General features: G+C 39.8%; 1 protein-coding gene across 16 annotated transcripts in view; it reads right to left on the bottom strand.

Moving 5' to 3' along the window:
- Positions 1 to 23,264, bottom strand: part of LOC140196661 (ETS-related transcription factor Elf-2-like) — a 160,693-nt gene that overhangs the window by 18,232 nt on the left and 119,197 nt on the right. For 12 of the 16 annotated variants that reach the window (XM_072256227.1, XM_072256228.1, XM_072256225.1 and 9 more), the window contains 2 exons: positions 13,377 to 13,550; positions 11,693 to 11,779 (listed from right to left, as the gene is read on the bottom strand). In XM_072256227.1, coding sequence (XP_072112328.1) covers positions 11,693 to 11,779; positions 13,377 to 13,550 — 261 coding nt within the window. The remainder of the gene's footprint in view (positions 1 to 11,692; positions 11,780 to 13,376; positions 13,551 to 23,264) is intronic. The other 4 variants (XM_072256233.1, XM_072256231.1, XM_072256234.1 and 1 more) reach the window with 1 other exon arrangement.

Here is a 23,264-nt window from a genome sequence, read left to right as displayed (position 1 = left end):
AAAAAAGTTTTTAAAGTATTCCGGAGACTTAAAGCACATGTCTTATTCTTACAAGAGACCCACATACGGAGGGGGGACAGACTACGTTTTTTTAAATTTTGGAAGGATCAACACTTCCATTCGAATTCTAACGCTAAGATTCCAGGAGTCCCTATTTTTATAGATCCCTCAATCACTTTTGTACAACACGATATTATTTCTGATCCGAATGGTAGATTTCTATTGATTAGTGGTCTACTCTTTAATAAAAAGGTAGTTTTGGTTAACATCTATGCTCCTAACAGGGACTGTCCGGAATTTTATAAATCATTATTTAATCATTTCCCAAATTTGAATGAGTTTTCACTAATCTGGGGTGGGGATCTTAATACTTGTTTATCTCCAGCTTTGGACCGTTCGGCTCCTTTACGGACCTTACCCAATAAATCTGCAACCTTGATTAACTCATTCCTTTCAGATTCCGGGTCAACGGACATTTGGCGTTTTTTGTATCCTCAGGAAAAAAATTTTTCTTTTTTTTTCCACATGTTCACCGTTCCTATTCAAGAATTGATTTTTTTTTATTGACTCTCGTCTTATTTCTTCAGTGGTTAAATGTGAATATGACTCTATAACCATTTCAGATCATGCTCCACTTAAGCTTTCTATTAAAATTCAGGCCAATACACAAAGTAATAGACAATGGCGTTTTAATTCGCTGTTGCTTCAGGACTCGGATTTTGTTAATTTTATGAATGAACAGATTGATCTTTTTTTTTACAATCAACTATACAGAAGATATTTCTATGAACATCCTCTGGGATACTTTTAAAGCTTATATTCGTGGTCAGATTATCTCGTACTCTGCTGCTTTGAGGAAGAAGTTGAAGCAGGAGGAGCTGGTTATTGTGGACAAGATTAAGGAAATTGATAAGAAATATGCTACAGCTCCCTCTGAGAAGTTGTATAAACAAAGAACTGAACTTCAAATGGAACACAGTTTATTACTTTCGTCCTCGATTGCAAATCAATTAATGAAATTGAATTTTATGTACATAGTGACAAAGTTGGTAAACTGTTGGCTAATCAGTTGAAGACTAATTATATTAAATTTCAAATTAATCAGATTAATAATCAAAAAGATCAACTGATATTTGATCAAGCTGAGATTAATCAATTCTTTTTTGATTTTTATTCCTCCTTATATCAATCAGAATCTCCACGAGACTCTAAATATATGTATGACTTTTTAGATAACTTAGATATTCCTAAGATTTCACAGGATATATCTTCTATGCTAGACACTTCCTTTACCACTGATGAGATTAAGAATGTTATTTTCTCTATGAACCCGGGGAAAGCTCCTGGCCCTGATGGGTTTACCGTGGAATTTTATAAATATTTTGCATCCTCATTAATCCCTTGGTTATTTAGGGTTCTGGAGGCCTCATTAAAACTTGGTAAACTTCCCGAATCCTTCTATAGAGCATCGATTTCTTTAATATTAAAGAAGGATAAAGATCCTGCTCAATGTGCATCTTATAGACCAATATCCTTATTAAATGTTGACTCTAAAATTTTTTCTAAATTATTAGCAAACAGATTAGAAAAAGCACTTCCTTATATTATTTCCGAAGACCAAACAGGTTTTATTAAAGGTCGTTACTCTTTTTATAACATTCGCACACTGTTAAACATTGTTTATACTCCCTCACAAAACGATCCTGAGTGCGTCACTTCCTCAGATGCTGAAAAAGCTTTTGACAGAGTCGAATGGCCTTACTTATTTAAGGTGCTCGAAAGGTTTAATTTCAGTTCTAAATTTATATCTTGGATCAAATTGTTATATCATTCTCCTATGGCTTCAGTTCCTACTAACTTTTTAAGCTCACCTTTTTTCCCTCTTTCTCGAGGTACTAGACAAGGTTGTCCTCTTAGTCCTTTATTATTTGATATTGCATTAGAACCTCTTGCAATTGCTATTCGAGAATCTCCAAATATTATTGGGATAACCCAGGGCTTAAAGTCCCATAAAGTATCACTTTATGCTGATGACTTACTCTTATATATTTCTAATCCTCAAAAATCTATCCCTGCTGCTTTAGACTTATTAGCACAATTTAGTCTTTTTTCCGGTTACAAGTTAAATCTCAGTAAGAGTAAACTTTTCCCGATTAATAAGCAACTTCCCTTGTATCAGAACCTTCCGTTTAAACTGATTAATAATCATTTTTTCATATCTTGGGATTAAAATTACCTGTAAACATAAAGATTTATTCAAGACTAATTTCCTACCCTTAATTGATCATATTACTCAACTTTCATTTAAATAGTCTCCATTATATTTAACTTTGATTGGCCGTATTAATGCGGTTAAGATGTTTATTCTGCCAACATTTTTATATGTATTTCAGGCACTACCGATTTTTGTTCCAAAATCCTTTTTTGACAAAGTTGACTCTAAAATTTCTTCATTTATTTGGCAAAATAAAAGCCCAAGACTGGATAAAATACATCTACAGAAAGCTAAGAGAGGTGGAGGTTTGGCATTACCTAACTTTAGATTCTATTATTGGGCAATCAATATTCGACACATGAAATTTTCGTTACTTGATCAAGATACACTATCCATTCCTAAATGGGTAATATTGGAATTACAATCTGCTCAAGGTTATGCACTTGGCTCCATTTTAGGTTCTTCTCTTCCTTTTGATTTGAAACGTCATAAACAGGTTTGTAACCCGATAGTTAAATATACCTTACGTATTTGGTTTCAATTCCGAAAATTTTTCGATCTTAATCAATTTGGGCTTGCGATTCCTATTTTAGGCAACATATTCTTTCCCCCCCCTTCCACGGATTGTGCTTTTCAAATTTGGAAGACTAATGGTATTTCACGGTTTTTGGATTTATTTTTAGATGGTTCCCTTATGTCTTTTGAACAATTATCTAACAAATATAACCTACCAAGAATACATTTTTTTAGATATCTCCAAGTTAGAAATTTCCTAAGTACTATACTCTCTTCCTTTCCAACGTTACCTCCTACATATATTTTAGATACTATAATTAACCTTAATCCATGTCAGTAAGGTGTAACGGCTATTATTTATAATACTATTATGAAACTTAGGAAAGCTCCATTCCATAAGATTAGGTCAGATTGGGAAAAGGAACTGGGCTTTAATATTTCGGCAGATGACTGGGCGCATATTTTACAACTAGTCAATACTTCCTCTATCTGTCCTAAACACTCCCTAATTCAATTTAAAGTTGTCCATAGAGCACGTATGTCCAAAGATAAATTAGCTCATTTTTAATCTCAGATTAATCCTCCTTGTGACAGATGTCATGGGGAGATAGCCTCCTTAACTCATATGTTTTGGTCCTATCCTACTCTGGAAACTTTTTGGAGAGACATTTTTAATATTATTTCAAAGGTATTGAATATAGATATCTCTCCCCATCCTATTATTGCTATCTTTGGATTACCTAAAGTTTCCAGTAATCTTTCTCCTTCAGCCCGTAGAATGATTGCATTTCTTACTTTAATGGTGAAAAGATGTATTTTACAACATTGGAAGGAGACTAATGTTCCAACTACGTTCTTTTGGTTTTCCCAGACGATACTATGTTTAAATTTGGAGAAAATTAGAAGTAATCTTTATGATTCTTCAGCTAAATTTGAGCAGACCTGGAGATCTTTTATTCAACACTTTCATTTAATGTAAATTTTTTTTCTCTCTCTCGGTCCATATTTACATTCCCCTCTTGCTTTTTAACTGTTTTTAATGGAGGTCGGGTTTGAGGACGTGATTGTTTTAAGTTGTTTAACTCTACTTGATTCCTAGCTAGCCCATTGCTTTGCTTTTTAGATTAGTTGCACGGTGGGTTTTTTTGGGGGTTTTTTTTGGGTTTTTTTCTTCCTTTCCTTATTGATATGTATGAAAACTAGTACACTATTATATTACCTTGTTATTTTATATCTAAACTGCACTGTTTGCACTAATTTTTTTTTGTGTATTAATATTTCTTGTAATGTTATATTGCAACAGTGTATTAGTGCCTATATGGTTTACCTTTTGTGTACTAATTCAATAAAAAGATTTAAAAAGAAAGAAAGATTAAGAACTCCTAATAGTTATAGAAACATAGAAAACCTACAGCACCATTCAGGTCCTTCAGCCCACAATACTGTGCCAAACATGTCCTTACCTTAGAAATTAACTAAGGTTACCCACAGCCCTCTATTTTTCTAAGCTTCATGTACCTTTCCAAGAGTCTCTTAAAAGACTCTATCGTATCTGCCTCCACCACCATGGCAGCAGCCCATTCCCCGCACTCACCACACTCTGCGTAAAAAACTTACCCCTGACATCTACTCTGTACCTACTTCCAAGCACCTTAAAACCGTGCCCTCTTGTGCTAGCTATTTCAGCCCTGGGAAAAAGCCTCTGACTATCCACACGATCAACTGACTATTTCATTCAGTGTATCAGAAATCTGGTAAATGGGCTTGTCAATACCATTCTGGGGCAGCTCACTCACCTTTGGTTCACACCGAACACTCAGCTCTCATCTGTGACTCTAAATAGCTGTTCACATGCGAGAGCAGCCACACCCCAGTACACTGCTTCACCAGGTGGGCTAAACCAGGTGAGGGTAGCCAGTGGGTCGATACTCCAGTAAAATAGGGACATGCCTATCCTAGCGTGTGAAGCCAGCTACGACTGACTGGGACAATGATGTCAACAACGAGATCCAACGGCCAAGAAGGTGGTTCTGCAATGCTTCGTGGACAGCGAAGAGCATGATAAGGCACAGAATTTACGGTTATCTACGACGGACAACCAACACACTGCCATGTTCTTCTTATTGACTGTAAATGAACAAAATTAACGCAGATACCTAGTGCAGATAATTAACTGCCCTCGTACAATGCTATCGATGACTGCATCGTCTAAATCTTCATTTTAATTGCAACATTCAAGATGACTGGCGATACCTTCAAATTCTTCGTAGTTCTCAGCTTGTTGGAAGTAGAAAATCATTTCATTTTTCACTCCTCACCATTTCTGGCACCTCCAAGCCTGAATGCTTGAAACCACAGTTAAAAAAAAAAGTCCTAAATTGTCTGCAACACGCATAAAAGTTGCTGGTGAATGCAGCAGGCCAGGCAGCATCTCTAGGAAGAGGTACAGTCGACTTTTCGGGCCGAGACTCTTCGTCAGGACTAACTAAAAGAAGAGCTAGTAAGAGATTTGAAAGTGGGAGGGGGAGGGGAGATCCAAAATGATAGGAGAAGACAGGAGGGGGAGGGATGGAGCCAAGAGCTGGACAGTTGATTGGCAAAAGGGATATGAGAGGATCATGGGACAGGAGGCCTAGGGAGAAGGAGGCGGGGTGACCAGAAGACTTTTAAGTTCCTAAATTGTCTTACTGCTTATTTTTCGCCAACTATCAGTGACAAAAAGACTGATTTTACAACACAAGCAACCGATACAATTTAAAAACTGTTTGCTTGAAGCACTATGTAGTGTTTAATGGCCACACCACGGTCACTTGACTAACACTAGTTAGAACCTGGTCGACCATAGTCTTCTGTGCTAATTAAGTGGCATAGTGTCCCAAATAAACAAAGGGAATCCCAGCTATTTTCTCAATTAGTTTTTTGTTCTTTGAGAGTTGTCCCAAATAAGTGGCTACCCCAATTAATCAATGGACCAATTAACTGGAATCCACTGTACTCCAGAAAGTACAATTAAAGCAATAGGACATACGTTTGACATCTCTTTTCTTTCTCCAACTGTATTGAGTTGTTAACATTTACCACATGACAGAGGAAGTTCTACTGTACAGCTGTCTCTCTACTGCCAACTACAGGCCAAATGGCATTGGTGCAGCAGCTATTCAGCAGTGATTGCTTGGACCTGCTTGACTAAGGATATACAAGACAGCATAAGCTATGCAAGCAGAAAAGGAACCACAAAATGGAATAGCACAGCCATGTGTACAGGCCTACTGGAAATTATAAGATAATGCAGTACAAGAATGTGCAAATTACTTTCTACCAAATATTCTTTAAATAGCAATGCAGAAGAGTGACAGAGCTTGCTAATGACCTTTGTAGAATCAACCACTTGTCTCAGGATATTGTGGGACTCATCCTTATGCCGCAAATCGCTGAAAGCCCCTGCAACACAATACAAGGAATGATCCAAGTTTCAAATGCTCTCTCTTTTTCCAGAAGCTTCCACTCGTTGCTGAGGCAGGACTGCTCAGGTGTCTGTCACACTTTGGTAGTTGGTGATTGCACCTGCAAGGTGAGTACCAACAACTCCATTGTGGAGAGTAGCTACAAGATCCAGCTTACAGTCGACGGTGAGTGAACCAACACCAAATAAATCACATCCTCACCAGCCTGCCTTTCAATATTGTCTATCCGTGATGGGATTAGCAGGAGTAACCACAGTATTTGTGGACACCATGTCCAAAGCTAACACAAACTACATCACTGCATTCAGGTACGATTACTGCACTGAAAGGAATAAACTTTCATCTCAAATCCAGATCAGACATTGCAGTGGTTCTGTGGATCATCACCACCATCACAGCTAAGCATATTCCTCACTTCACTGTTATCATCCAGGGAAAATACAAGGGGTGCCACCTGGACCTTCAGCTGTCATCACGGGAATGTTACCATTCAGGACAAGATGCACATTACACAGACCTAAGCAATACCACAACCAACCAGACCAAAGCTCGGGAATCAAGCAGGTTTGGTTGTAAATGGTGGGACTTGGTGAAATAACCAACAGGAGGCACCTCCTGAAATATCATCTTCCACTCCAGCCAGACTGAACATTTGTATCTTTCGTTTGTTATGTGCTGTGTCATATGACATGGGCGATCATGGTCTTTCCATGACCATGATTGCCCCAGCAAAATTTTTCTACAGAAGTGGCTTGCCATTGCCACCTTCTGGGCAGCGTCTTTACCAGATGGGTGACCCCAGACATCATCAATACCACCGTGCTGTCAGTGGTCACATACCAGGACTCGTGATATGCACCAGCTGCTCATGTGACCATCAACCACCTGCTCCCATGGCTTCATGTGGCCCTGATGGGAGGTGGTGGGGGGCTAATCAGGCCCTACACCTTGCCCAAGGGTGACCGGCAGGCGAGCAGAGGGAAGGAGCACCTTACACCTGCTTTGGCAGAGACATATCTTCACACCACCACCCAAACTTTCTTCACCATCACAATAACCAGATGAAATTATTTCACATGAAGAAGAAACTGGACACATTGATACAGAAAAGGGAATGGGTTCCAACAATTCATGCCCACAATGCTCAGGATATCTACTCCAGAACTTGCTGCGTCTTTAGCTATACTCTGCAGTTACAACACCTGTGCTAATAAGCAGTTTGGATTCTGCCAAGACTATTTCAGTTCTAGACTATGTAATCTGGCAACACAAAAATTAAAGAACTGAACTCCAAGATTAACCATATAACATCCATATAACAATTACAGCATGGAAACAGGCCATCTCGGCCCTACTACTCCGTGCCAAACTCTTACTCTCACCTAGTCCCACCGACCTGCACTCAGCCTATAACCCTCCATTCCTTTCCTGCCCATATAACTATCCAATTTAACTTTAAATGACAACATCCAACCTGCCTCAACCACTTCTGCCGGAAGCTCGTTCCACACAGCTACCACTCTCTGAGTAAAGAAGTTCCCCCTCATGTTACCCCTAAACTTTTGCCCTTTAACTCTCAACTCATGTCCTCTTGTTTGAATCTCCCCCACTCTCAATGGAAAAAGCCTAGCCATGTCAACTCTATCTATCCCCCTCATAATTTTAAATACCTCTATCAAGTCCCCCCTCAACCTTCTACACTCCAAAGAATAAAGACCCAACTTGTTCAACCTTTCTCTGTAACTTAGATGAAACCCAGGTAACATTCTAGTAAATCTTCTATGTACTCTCTCAATTCTGTTGCCATCTTTCCTATAATTCGGTGACCAGAACTGTACACAATACTCCAAATTTGGCCTCACCAATGTCTTGTACAATTTCAACATTACATCCCAACTCCTATACTCAATGCTCTGATTTATAAAGGCCAGCATACCAAAAGCTTTCTTCACCACCCTATCCACATGAGATTCCACCTTCAGGGAACTATGCATCATTATTCCTAGATCCCTCTGTTCTACTGCATTCTTCAATGCCCTACCATTTACCATGTATGTCCTATTTTGATTAGTCCGACCAAAATGTAGCACCTCACATTTATCAGCATTAAGCTCCATCTGCCATCTTTCAGCCCACTCTTCTAACTGGCCTAAATCTCTCTGCAAGCTTTGAAAACCTACTTCATTATCCACAACTCCACCTATCTTAGTATCATCTGCATACTTACTAATCCAATTTACCACCCCATCATCCAGATCATTAATGTATATGACAAACAACATTGGACCCAGTACAGATCCCTGAGGCACACCACTAGTCACCGGCCTCCAATCTGACAAATAGTTAGCCACCACTACTCTCTGGCATCTCCCATCCAGCCACTGCTGAATCCATTTTACTACCTCAATATTAATACCTAACAATTGAACCTTCCTAACTAACCTTCCGTGTGGAACCTTGTCAAAGGCCCTACTGAAGTCCATTTAGACAACAGCCACCGCTTTACCCTTGTCAACTTTCCTAGTAACCTCTTCAAAAAATTCAATAAGATCTGTCAAACATGACCTTCCACGCACAAATCCATGTTGACTGTTTCTAATCAGACCCTGTCCATCCAGATAATTATATATACCATCTCCAAGAATACTTTCCATCAATTTACCCACCACTGACATCAAACTCACAGGCCGATAATTGCTAGGTTTACTCTTAGTACCCTTTTTAAACAATGGAACAACATGAACAATATGCCAATCCTCCGGCACCATCCCCATTTCTAATGACAATTGAAATATTTCTGTCAGAGCCCCTGCTATTTCCACACTAACTTCCCTCACGGTCCAAGGGGATATCCTGTCAGGACCCAGAGACTTATCCACTTTTATATTCCTTAAAAGCACCGGTACTTCCTCTTCTTTAATCATAATAGTTTCCATAACTACCCTACATGTTTCCCTTACCTTACACAATTCAATATCCTTCTCCTTAGTGGATACCGAAGAAATTAGGTGAATGACTGCCTTCAACATCGAGGCACCATAATCACATGTGACATCAAGGAGCTCAGAATTAAAATCAAGTCACTAGGGATCAAGGCAAAGACTCTCCAGCAACTAGAATTATATTTGCACCACAGATGACCTTTTCTGTTAGAATCCTATTACCTGAGCCCTGGGACATCACTGCAGGAAATTCTTCTCTATCCTAATCCTAAACAATGGCATCAAATGCGGACATGCTGACTGATCAATATGCAACTCCTCAGACAGCAAAACTGTCTGTGAAGGATATGAATAATCAGAGCATCACACACAAAATGCTGGAGGAACTTAGCAGGTCAGACAGCATCTGTGGAATTGAGTAAACGGTCAATGCTTCAGCCCGACACTCTTCTTCAGGACTTAACCATGACTCTTGGGCAGATAATTGGTAAATAACATTCACACCGTATACCAGGCAATGACCATCTGCATCAGCTTAACCACGTACCCTTCACTTCACATGACATTACCAATCTTGAATTCCCCCCATTATCAGTATTTTGGAATTTACCACTAACCCTGAACAAGCCATATCAACACCAGAAGTACAAGAATAGGTCAGAAGGTTGGGTATTTTCCATAAGGTTCAAGACAGAGGCAGGAACAAACATCCTACACTCATTTGTAGTGAAAATCAGACATCCTTTGAAAGCTTGGCAAAATCCAACAAGGAGATTGCTTAAATATTCACTCATTCCACCCCAGGCACAGCAAGGCTGAAGTACCCACAGCCACTAAGGGCAGAGTCTCATACCCATGACCTTCATTACCCAAAAAGAACTGGTCAGCAGGTACACAGGATCATCACTACAGGCTTCCCTCTAAACCATTAACCACCTCACTTGGAAAGAATATCATCTCCCTATTACTGCCAGATGAGTAATAGAACAGTACAGCACAGGAACGGGCCCCTCGGTTTACCACGTACAGTACGCACCAAACATGATGCCAACCTAAGTAATCCTATCTTATCTGGCCAGTCTACATCTTTCTGTTCCCTGCCTGTTCATGTGTCTGGCTAACTGCCTCTTGTATCTGCCTCCACCAATTCCCCCGGTTCATGTTCCAAGCACCAACCACTGTGCATAAAACTTTTATCTTGCAAATCTCCTTTAAACTCTTCCCCTCCCACCGCAAACCTACGCCACCCAGTATTTACATTTCCACCCTGGGAGACAGACAGACTACTTCCGCTATCTTTCATAACCTTATATACACTGGATTCCAGTTAATTGGAACCCATTGGGACCAGTACATTTTAGCCTGATTGAGCAGCTGTCCCAATTAGCTGGAGTTTCATGGAAATAGATTAAAAAGTATTAATAAAAAAGACCAACTAATTATCATTGAGTAACAAATTATGTATTTAAATGAAAAATATAATGAATTAGAACATCACCAATACTACTACAGAACTATAAAACTGTGGATTGGCTCCTAACAGTTATCCACAGAGGAATTCATCCAGTGCACACTGCCATGTTCCATTGATTGACTGTAAGTGAACAAAATTTGTGCAGACACCTAGTGCAGATAATAGACTGCCTTCATACAATGCTTTCGATGACTGCATCCTCCAAATCTTCATTTTCATTGTAACATTCAAGATGATTGTTGATACCTTCAAATTCTTCATAGTTGCTAACTTGAAGTAGTAAAATCATTTTATTTTTCAGGCCCAGCAGATTTTGGCATCTCCAAGCCTGAATGTTTGAAACCACAGTGAGCAACATATTTGAATTGTCTTGATGCTTATATCTCGCCAACCATCAGTAATAAAAATCACTGATCTTTGACCACAAACATAGGTACTTAAAAACACAAATGACGCTACTTAAAAACTGATTGTTCTAAGCATGGTTCAGTGTCACGTGACTGACGTTAGTTAGAAACTGTCCGGCAACAGGAGACTGTTAATTAAGTAGCACAGTGTCCCAAATAAACAAAGGGAATTCTGTCTATTTTCTCAATCAGTTTTTGTTCTTTAAGAGTTGTCCCAAACAAGTGGCTGCCCTGATTAACTGATGGCCCAACTAATTGGATATCCATTTTGTATTTCCATCACATCTCCCCTCAACCTCTGATGCTCCAGGGAAAACGATCCAAGTTTGTCCAGGGGCCTCAACCCAAAACATCAACTGTCCATTTCCCTCCATAGCGCAACCTGAACTGCTGAGTACTTCCAACGTTCTGTGTGTTAATCGAAGTTTGTCCAACCCACGCTAATATTCTCCAATCCAGGCAACATCCTAATGAGTTTCTTCCAGAGTGCAGAGGCCAGAAATGCAAACAACTTTCTAAACTTAAGTTTTATGCAGCTGCAACATGGCTCCCCAACTTGAATACTCACTACCCCAACTGAAGAAGACAAGCATGCCTACGTTACCACCATGTGATGCCATTTTCAGGGAACTGTTTTGTCAACGTGGGAATTTGCAACTGACAGCTACACTTACCTTTCCCTTCTCTAGCCTTCTTTTTCACAGACAGATCCGACGCACTATTAGGTAACCCAGACTGCTGGTTCTTTGGTTTTCGACCAGCTGTAAAACACATTGGAATGTCTACTTACTACAAATCGCACCACGGCAATCTGGCCCCAGCTAAGTTAAACAGTTTAAATGCATCAAAGGGAGAGAAAAAGGCTACAGTGTACCTTTGTTTTAAAAACTACTTATTAGGTGATGTACAAGAAGAGGAGACCATAGTAAAAGCTTGGTTGCATAGCACCATAATAACTGGCGAACTCCAGAAATCAGGTGGCAAAAAGACAGTGCCAAGGGATGCAGTGATCAGGAAAGGGTAAGACAAAAACAGGCAGTGGTGGGGGGGGGGGGTAGTGGTTTGATCTTAAGGGGGCAGCAGGGCTAAAATTGGGGTAATTGAAATATTTGATACATGCTATATAACAAACACATGAGATTCTTCAGATGCTAGAAATACAGAGCAACATAAAATGCTGGCGGAACTCCCCTGATGAAAGGTCTCGGCCTGAATCGCCGGCTGTATATTCATTTCCATAGATGCTGCCTGACCTGCTGAGTTCCTCCAGCATTTTGTGTGTATTACATGCTAAATGGGCAAGCTTTTGTTGCATTGAATTCCTCCTGGCAATTCCTCCTTATCCAAAATTAATGTCGGCTTCAGAATTTTGTACAGTCACAGGAGTTAAAAATCAAATTTAGGTTCAAACAACCATTTATCTAACATGGAAAAATGAAACACTCATTTCAGAGCCTTTTAATTTTGGGCATCTTATTTAGGGGGGAGGGCGACATGGTACCATAACGGTTAGCATAACACTATTAAGCACCAGCAAACTGGGTTCAATTCCGTCACAGTCTGTAAGGAGTTTGAATGCTCTCCACATTTCGTCCAGGTGTTCTGGTTTCCTCCTACATTTCAAAGACGTACGTGTTAATCGGTTAATTGGTCACATGGGTGTAACTGGGCAGCATGGGCTCATTGGCCGGTAGGGCCTGATAAGATGCTGTATCACTAAATTTAAAAAAAACATATTTCTATTCCTCCCAGTGCGTTTTGTTCAAAATATTATGCACACAAATGAATGTGAATAGTCTTGATTCACCTCAGCCAATGAACCTCTTGCATAACAATAATGGCAAACTACTGAACACTCATCTCCGCGTTACAGCAGAGTAATCGTGACCAACCGATGTTTACGAGACCACACCATTATCAGAGGCACTAATCAACTGAATGAGGAACTCTCTCCCACAGCCTTATCCTCCCCAATCCAACAGGTAGATCCCAACTCTTAAACTGGAAGAAGCCAGCACAAATAAGGGAGTAAACTAAAAATCCTCTGACCATCTCACTCAGTACTAGCCTTTAAAGTATGTGGGAGAACAGTGGATGGATCAGCAATCTCTATTAATTTAAGCCAATCACATCACACTGAAACTCTAACCACCAATGGAGTTATATTAAACATCACTCTGATGGATACTGATTCAGTGGTTAACAGCTCTTCACGGCACTAAGATTTAACAGTTAAATACACAATTATAATGCACTTGTTGAATTTTATTTTATCCAGAGTGAACAAACAGAGCACAATATTCCCTCATTACAAAAATGCCATTTCCCTTGTATGCAGAAAGGAGATATATTTTATACCTTTCTTTTTTTTGGTTGGCTCAGGGGTTTCAAGTATCGGCACGGCAGGGGAAGTGTCCATGGGCTCCGGCTCCTCCGTCGACACTTCCACCACCGTTTCGGTAATCACATCAGGTCTCATTGCAGCGTGGACAAATTCTGGGGTCGACACACAGGGTGGTACAAATACCTGGACTATATAAGAGGCAAAAAAACACACACACAATTAATCCTCGTAAAATGCACACTTCACCATTTACTTCCTACTTGTAACTCTTCAAGTAAATAACTCCAACATTCATTTTAAAAGCTCATTACACATTTAGTACAAAGTGGCTTCCATTTTGCATCCAATTTAATAAAGTTACAGCTTCAACAATTGTCACTTCAACTAGTTACCATCCAATTATCTGTTCCAAAGTGAGGACACCTTAGGAAAAACGGTCTCTGCCATACACCTTCGCCACAACAAATACGAGTTGTTTCAGGTGGACGATGAGAGTAAACAGAATCACACAATTTCATCCAGCTCAAATCTTTACATGAGAAGTAGAATCAAGCAAAAACATGATGAAAATCATGCGACCCCAACTTGAAAGAGTAGGAATAGCAACAAAGAACATATATCAAAATCAAATCAATTGAACAGATCAGAAGGAAATTGGCAATTTTGTTTGGTCAAGTCAAGATGTGTGATTTTGTAGACTGTGTAGAATACTTTGCCGGCTGGTGGCACAGTGGCATCAGTGCAGAGTTCGAATCCAGCCGGCTCCCTCGCACACTTTCCATCCATGCTGGGCTGAGCGTCGAACTAGCAACTCGGCCTCGTAAAAATAAGAAAGCCTGCCAAAATAACGCAGTCACGACGGCGTCCCGATGACTCCACTCAGAGTTAAGGGCTTTCTTCTTCTTCTTCTGTGTAGATTACTGGGCAGACTCAAGAATCTAAGAGGCTAGTTACACTGAGTGTGTAATGAATGTCAACCCTTGACAGTCAGTGAGAATTACTGTCTGCTAGTTTATGTAGTGTGGTTTGGACCTACATACAACTATACAAGGTTTGCTTTTGCTGCTATGAAAAAAAAAACAAGTGCTGGAAACATTCAGCAGGTCAGGCAGCAGATACACAGAGGGAAATTGACTAAAAAGATCATCAACTTGAAACAGCCCAGAAATCTGTTGAGTACTTCTAGCAATTTTCTAGTTTTTTCCTTTGTCTTTTATCACATTTGATGGTGTTCAGCCTTACAAAGACTAACTAAACATTTGCAAAAGGAGAAAGAATACTTGAAAAAATGAGAATAATCAGAGAAACTATCAGTGAAAGTTGTGAAAAGAGAATTTTGTATTTCTATGGAATTCATTGTGTATTCAGGAAAGGACAAACCACAAAAGTTTGAAATCTTGTGGCTTCTGCATATAGATGAACACACATAGTGTTTCAGAGATTGACAAGAAGAATGATCAGCTCATATTACATGTCACCACTGGTTATGGGATGAATATTAATGGAAACACCAACATGAACTCTGCCCTTAAATAAAAAGCAAGAAATTTTATCAACTGCCTGATCAAGGAATTGTGGTTTCAACTCAAATGGCCCATCAACCAAACATGGACCCTTTTCCCAAAACAACAGGATGCCTTCAGTAGCGTGCTCCAGACATGGAAGGCCAGTCCAGATGTTACTTGTGTGTTATATCAGCCTGTAAACAGAGCTTAAGAAAACATTTCACCTCCAAACTGCAACCTGCAGAAACAGATACAAAATCAATTTTAAAAAGCAAAATGAATCTTAACACATCTGTAGAAAGTGTTCCACTGGCTCAGAAAGTAAGCCTTAAAATGGTCAAACTTTCCTCACTTGCACAGCTTTTCCCAGTTTAAACTTAATGGACCTGAAAGTTTGGAGAGGGTTGTGGTCCTCACTGCTGCCCACTCATTTCCTAAATGATAAAACTTACACATTAATGCAAAACTAAATTTAAAGTCTTCATGACCTTACACTCTCATGGCATATTGCTGTGTACCATCAGAACAGCCCATGGGTGCAAACGATGAAACTTTGCTACTGTAGTTTATTAACATAAAAGTAATAATCTTCACCTGTTAAAGCGACAATACAGTGGACTCTAATTAATTGGGCCATCGGTTAATCGAGGCAGCCACTTACTTGAAACAAAAATTAATTCCCTGGGACAAAAACTAATTGAGAAAATTGACGGGATTACCTTCATTTATTTGGGACACTGACATTTAATTGGGACAGGCAACTGTTGCCTAACAGGTTCTAACTAGTGTCAATCGCACACAATTTTGTGCCATTAGATGCCATAATGCACTTTGAGCGAACAGGTTTTAAATAGTGTCAGTTGCGTGTGTTCTGTTCAAAATACAGTGATTTTTGTCACTGATAGTTGGCAAAAAAAAAACAGTAAGGCAATTCCAAACTGTTTAGCTCACTGCGGTTTCAAGCATTCAGTTTTGGAGATGCCAGAAGTGGTCAGGAGTGAAAATGAAATGATTTCATCTTTCAACAAGTTAGGAACTGCAGAGAATTTGAAGGTATCAGCAATCATCTTGAATCTTGCAATGAAATAAAGATTCGGAAATGCATTCGCCAATAGCATTGACTGAAATCAGTCCATCACTGATTTTGTTTATTGCATACATTAAGTAAACTTCTCCTTTGATAACTATTAGGAACTAATTTACAATTTGTTCTGTATTTTATTTAACTACATAATTTGTTACTCAATTAAATGGCAGTTTTTAAATATATATATATACCTTTTTTAACTATATTCATGAAACTTCAGCTAATTGGGGCAGCTACTTAATTGGGCCAAAAGTACTGGTCCCAATGTGTCCTGATTAATTGGTTAATTGTATTTAATTAGGAAGTAGTCAATGAAAAAACTTCCAATCTATCTACTCTTCCTTTGTACCCCTTCCCACATCCTTCTTCATCTCTCTCTTGCCTAGCAATAAACCCGAAAGAGCTCTTTATACAGATCCACCTGCTTCAGTTCCTACAATATAACCGAGAGATGACACAACCCATTTGGATTCATTGTGTGATGCAGGTTATGTACAACTCTCAGAGTTAAATTATTGTACTCAATGACTCTGAGTACATCCCAGTAGTAAAATTTCAATCAAAAATGACCCACCACTTAAAAGGTGATCAACTCAAACCATCAAAATAAATTATTTGACACCAATTATCTTTTTTTTCAAATGACAATTAAAGTTTCAAGTGAGATCAGAAGGTTGTTGGTTGTATGTAGCCAGTCACAACAAAACAACAGGGATGTGCACATTTGTTTGAAACATTAAACAAAGCTCACATGATTTAGGAGACAGATTCAAAGAGGAACAGAAACCTCAGCCAGTATTTCACACTTGCTCAACCAACACTTGCATAAACAATTAAATGGTCACTGATAACAGTGGCATTTTTCTGGGGCAAAAAGTTAAGATCATTTTCAAACATACAACAGTGAATAAAGTACAAAGTGATCTGGCACATTGTAAGGAATAAAAAGCTATAGGAATGTAATTTCTTACTTTCCTTAGAAAATTTTCCCCAAGTAAAAGGGTTGCAAACAGAATCAGAATCAGGTTTAATATCACCGGTCGCTCTGCTATGGCAGTACATTGCAATATATAATAAAAATTATAAATTAGGACAAGTATACTGTACAAAGAGAGCAAAAAACAGTGAGGCAGTATTCATGGTTCATTGTCCATGCATACATCTGCTGGTGGAGAGGAAGAAGCTCTCTCTGAAACGGTGAGTGTGTTTTCATGCTCCTGTACCTTCTCCTTGACGATATCAATGAGAAGAGGGTATGTCAAGGATGATGGGGGTCCTTTTTGAGGCATTGTCTTGTGAAGGTTCCCTCACTGCTGGGGAGGCTAGTGCCCATGATGGAGCTAGCAGAGTTTACAACTTTCTGCAGTTTTTTCGATCTTGTGCAGTGGCCCCTCTACACCAGACAGTGATGCAACCAGTTAGCATGCTCTCCATGCTACACCTGTAGCGTGAGTTTTTGATGATATAACATGTCTCAAACTCCTAATAAAATATAGCCGCTATCATGCCTTCTTTGTAATTGCATCAATGTGTGGGGCCAAGGATAAATCTTCAGAGATGTAGGCACCCAGTAACCTGAAACTGCTCACCCTTTCGACTGCTGATCCAATGATGAAGATTGATGCGTATCCCTTTAATTTCCCTTTCCTGAAGTTCACAATCAATTCCTTGGTCTTGATGCTGAGTGCAAGTTTCTTATTGCGACAGCACTTAACCACCTGATCTATCTTGCTCCTGCATGCCCTCTCGTCACCATCTGAAATTCTGCCAATAATAGCTGCATCATCGGCAAATTTATAGTTGGCAGAATTTCAGAGGGTGATGTCATAATACTCAGAAGTAGCTCTCTGCTCTCAAATAAAACACACACCATGAACAGAATAAATTGACAATTAACAGCAAAATTTTAAAGACAAATTGATCAAGATTAATCAAGAAGGTACCCTTCAATACCTCTCTCAATCTGTTATGCCTTCCTGCCCTAGCCTGGTCTCATCTCAACGCAAGAGTGGTCAAAGCTACTCCTGCACAATGGCTTCTCTTTCCTCATCTCAGGGGAACCTCAAAACATTCCCTCTAAGTTTCATTCCAAGGGCTCAACCATTGCTGATAAAACACAGTATGTAAAAGGTAATGAGAGCTGTGGGAAGAGAAGGTTCGTCATGAGGAACTGGCTCACTAAACATTAAGCTGATGTCAAATTGGATACAGCCTGAATTTTAACTACAGGTACATTATAATCAAAAATAATCTGTAGTAATGCCATGATTATCAAACATCCTGTAAGAAAATTATTAATTCTCAAGAACATACCGTGCTGTATCTCTAAGCAAAAATAAATACAATAAACATGAAAGTTTTGACACACTTTCCCAACAGTTTAACTGTGAGAAAACTCTATAAAGTGCAGATCTAGATTTCTGGTTCATGAAGCTGAAAAAAAGTGTTCTTTATGTATGCAGACAAATGTTTGTGGCTGCTGGCTTGAATCAGCTCAGAAGTAAAATCCCATCTCCACAACTATGACAGTGACATGTCATTATAGACATCCTTCTATCAAGGTGGTCATTCTGAAGATCAGATATATAGCCAGGATCATTTGTAACATCCTATCCCAATTAGATAGTATTTACAATTATTCAAGTTAACAGAAAATTACTGGAAAGTAATAAGAACTCGCCATTAACAAGCCAGCAATTTTCATTGTAGGAGGTAAAACCGCAGAAATTCTTGGATTATTTACATTTCTTTGTAGTAAGTGTCGGTGAAGCCCCAAAATTGCCACTCACAATGGAAATAAATTTAAATCAAATTTTTGCCAATAATGAAAATTAACCTCAGTTAACTATCCAAAGTTAACAGCTTACATCCTCAAGATGCTGTCAAGAAGCAATTTATGTCTCTGACATAACACTCAATCTTAGTTCCAACCCAGTGAGCCTAACAGCAGTAGTGGGTAAATTATTGAAAGGTACTCTATGTGACGGGATATGTAAGTATCTGGATAGACAAGCCCTAATTACAGATAGTTACCATGGCTTTTTGTGCGGTAGGATGTGTCTAACCAATCTTAAAACATTTTTCAAGGAGGCTACCAGGGAAGTTAATGAAGGACGGACGGTGAATGTTGTCTATATGGACTTTAGCAAGGCCTTTGACAAAATCCCACATGGGAGGCTGGTCAAGAAGTTTCAATTGCTTGGCATTCAAGACGAAGTGGCAAACTGGATTCAACATTGGCTTAGGTGCAGAATCCAGAGAGTGGAAGTAGATGGTAGCCTCTCTGACTGGTGTGCTGCAGGACTGGTGCCGGGTCCATTGTTGCTTGTCATCCATATTAGTGTCTTGAAAGATAATGTGGAAAACTGGATCAGCAAATCTGCAGATGACACCACAATTGGGAGAAGTAGTGGACAAGGAAGGCTAGCGGAATCTGCATCAAGTGGAAAAAATGAGTCACAAATGGCAGATGAAATTTAACGCAGACAAGGGTGAGGTGTTGCACTTTGGGAGGGCAACCCAGGGTAGGATTTGCACAGTGAATGAAGAGTCACTGAAGAGTGCAGTAGAACAAAGGGATCTGGGAATGCAGATCCATAATTCTTTGGAAGTGGTGTCACAGATAGATAGAGCCATAAAGAGAACTTCTGGCACATTGGTTTTTATAAATCAGAGTACTGAATACAGGAGCTGGTGAGGCCAAATTTGGTGTATTGTGCACTATCTGGCCAGCTACCTACAGGAAAGATATCAATAAGATTGAAAGAGTACAGAGAAAATTTCCAAGCATGTTGCCAGGATTTGAGAGCCTGAGTTATAGGGAACGGATGAATAAGCTTAGGAGTATGAGGAGAGATTTGGTGGAGGTGTAGAAAATTATCAGGGGTATAGAGAGGGTAAATGCAAGTAGACTTTTCTCACTGAGATTGGGTAAGACTAGAACTACAGGCCATAGGTTAAGGGTGAAATGTGAAATATTTAAGGGGAATCTAAGGGGGAACTTGGTCACTAAGCCGGTGATGTGTGTGAAACAAGCTGCCCGTGAAAGTGGTGGAAGTAGGTTTGACTGCAACATTAAACAGAAGTTTGGGTAAGCACATGAATGGGATGGATATAGAAGTCTATGATCCAGGTGCAAGTCAATGGGACTTGGCACAGTAATAGTTGGGCTCAGACTAGATGGGCCAAAGAGCCTGCTTCTGTGTCATAGTGGTCTAAGATCTAGACAATGCTCTGAAGCGATTAGGAAGGCTAATAAAATGTTGGGCTATATAAAGCGCTCAGTAGAGTTCAAGTCCAGAGATGCTCTCCTTAAACTGCATAACATGCTTGTGAGGCCACACCTTGAGTATTCTGTACAACTGTAGTAGTCTCCATATTTTGTGAGGGTTGGGAGGCACTGGAGAGAGTCCAGAGAAAGGTGACTAGACTCATTCCAGGTCTGCAGGCTATGAGCTATGAAAAAAGATTGGAAGAATTATATTTTTTTTGCCCAAGTAGACTTAGAATAAGAGGAGACATGATAGAAGTGTTCAAAATCATTCAAGATATAACTAAAGTGGATGCCAGCCACTTCTTCAAATTTAATTCGTCAACGAGGGCACAGGGCCAGAGGTGGAGACTGGTTAAGGGGAGGTTTCAGACTCACATGAGGAAGCCTTTCTTTACACAGTGAATTGTGGACACATGGAACAAACTACCTAGTTGTGTAGTTGAGAGTAGTACCTTAGAGGCATTCAAATCTAAACTTGATAGATATTTCAACACACAAAATAATCTGCAGATGCTGTTGTCAAAGGAACACTCACAATGCGCTGGAGGAACTCAGCAGGTCAGTCAGCATCAGTTGAAAAGATTAGTCGACGTTTCGGACCGAAACCCTTCGTCAGGACTGAAGGAAGAACTTTGGGGAGGACTTGAAGAATGCTGGTAGTTGAAGAAAACAGTAATTTGAAAGACAAAGGGGTGGTGGAGGGGAAGCAGGGAGGTGATTGGCAGGAGAACAGCGCGTAGTAGAAGGAGGCGGAACTATGAGGGAGGTCATGCTACCAGGAGAAATAGTAGAAGCAGATACAATCACTATGTTTAAAAGGCGTTTAGACAGACACATGAACAGGCAGAGGATGGAGAGACAAAAACTACATATAGGAAGATGTGAAGTTTAAATTGGCATCATAGTCAGTACACACATCATGTGCCAAAGGGCCTGTTGCTGTACTGTACTGTGCTCTATTGCTATCCAGTGTCACAGTTAGTCGCTCTTAGAATGCAAAACTGTTTTAACACTCAAATGTAAATGAGAAGGATTTACTTCAGAAAATAATTTAGTATTCAGTGCAAGAATGGCTTCAGACATGACTGGGTTAGGAAAAATCATCTGGGAAGCCACAGTTCCAAACAAACTGTAGATTTGCTATATTTACCAGAGACAAGTCTTTTAGTTGTTATATATTGCAATGGAAATTTTTAGGTGTCAAACACGCTCAGATTTGTGCTGTTAACATTTGATCATCCACCAGATGGCCCCACATGAGGATTTCCCATCGTAAAAAGAGCAGCTAGAACCTGGCATGCTTCCAACCCTGCCAGCAACCCACAGCATTTAAACAGCTTATGGCCTTCTAAGTCTCAGGAAGCAGTCTGCATTCCAAACACCCTCGACAAATCGAGGGTGGATAAACGTTTATATACATAACGTTTTCTTTTTTTTAAACAAATGCATCTGACCTCCACATCCCAAACTCCACTACCTCTTCTTCATATTCAGGCTTCAGACCCTGAATGCAATCAATCCCACCAGTTTTGACCACTTCTCAAAATTAAGCAATATCTAAACTGCTGGAAACCAGACAAAAAATACTAACGTATGCTGGAAAAAAAATTATGCTCCACATGTGTTAACTTCTATTACTGTAGTGCCTTACTGAAGCAAACGTGGGTTTCAGTCACATAAATATCTATTAATATCCTTGCTAACTGTGAAAGGCTTAGAGAACTACAACATGGAAAAAGGCCTTTCAGCCCAACATACAAAATGTCTATCCACAGTAATCCCATTTTCCTGCATTTGGCACCTATCCTTCTATTTCCATAAGAAAGTAGGACATAGAAGCAGAAATACACCATTCAGCCCATCCAGTCTGCTCTGTCATTATTCCATCACGGCTGATTTATTTTCCCTCTCATCCCTATTTGCACAGCATCTCTCCGGAACCTTTGACACCCATACTAATCAAGAACCTAACAACCTCTACTTTAAACATATTCAACAATATGGCTTCAACAGAAATCTGTGGCAATGAATTCCACAATTCACCACCCTCTGGCTAAAGAAATTCCTCATCTGTCTGAAAAGGACATCCTTCTATCCTGAGGTTGGACACTCTGGTCCTAGACTCTCCCCTCATTGGAAACATCCTCTCCACGTCCACTACATCCTGGCCTTTGTATATTCAGCTTCAATGAATAGTCAATATGGCTTTATGTGCAGTAGGTTTTTTTTTGAGAAGGTTAGCAAGGAGGTTGACGAAGGAAAGGCAGTGGATGCTGTTTACATGGACTTTAGCAAGGGCTCTGACAAAGTCCTGCATGGGAGCCTGGTCCAGAAGTTAAATCACTTGGTATTCATAATGAAGTGGCTAATTGATTTCAATAGTGCCTTACTGGGAGAAGCCAGAGAGCAGTAGTAAATGGCTGTCTCTCTGACTGGATGCCTGTGACTACTGGCGTACCACAGAGAATGGTGCTGGGGCCATTGCTGTTTATCATCCACATGATAATATGGTCAACTGGATCAATAAATTTGTGCAAGATTTTGTGCAAGATTGACGGGGGGGGGGGCATATGGAAGCAGTGAAGGTTATTAAAACTTGCAAAGTGATCTTGACCATCTGGGAACATAGGCTAAGATAATGACAGATGAAAGTGTGAGATGTTGCATTCTGGGAAGACAAACCAGGTTAGGATTTTCACAAAGGTCAAGCACTGAGGTTTGCCTTAGAATATAGGAACCTAGGGAACATAGCCTCTAAATTCAGGGGAGTAGATTTAGGACGGTGATGAGGAGGAACTGCTTTTCCCAGAGTGGTGAATCTATGGAATTCTCTGACCAATGAAGCAGTGGAGGCTACCTCAGTAAATATACTTAAGACAAAGTTGGACAGACTTTTGCATAATAGAGGAGTTAAAGGTTATGGGGAAAAGGCAGATAGGTGGAGATGAGTCCATGGCCAGATCAGCCATGATCTTATTGAATATCAGAGCAGGCTCGACAGGCAGCTTCAGCTCCTGAGAACACACCAGAACAATGG

The sequence above is a fragment of the Mobula birostris genome, chromosome 4 (genome assembly GCF_030028105.1).
Source record: "Mobula birostris isolate sMobBir1 chromosome 4, sMobBir1.hap1, whole genome shotgun sequence".
In the NCBI taxonomy this organism is placed as follows: Eukaryota; Metazoa; Chordata; class Chondrichthyes; order Myliobatiformes; family Myliobatidae; genus Mobula; species Mobula birostris.
Note: the sequence above shows the minus strand (reverse complement) of the source record. Positions and strands in the feature narration are given on the sequence as shown.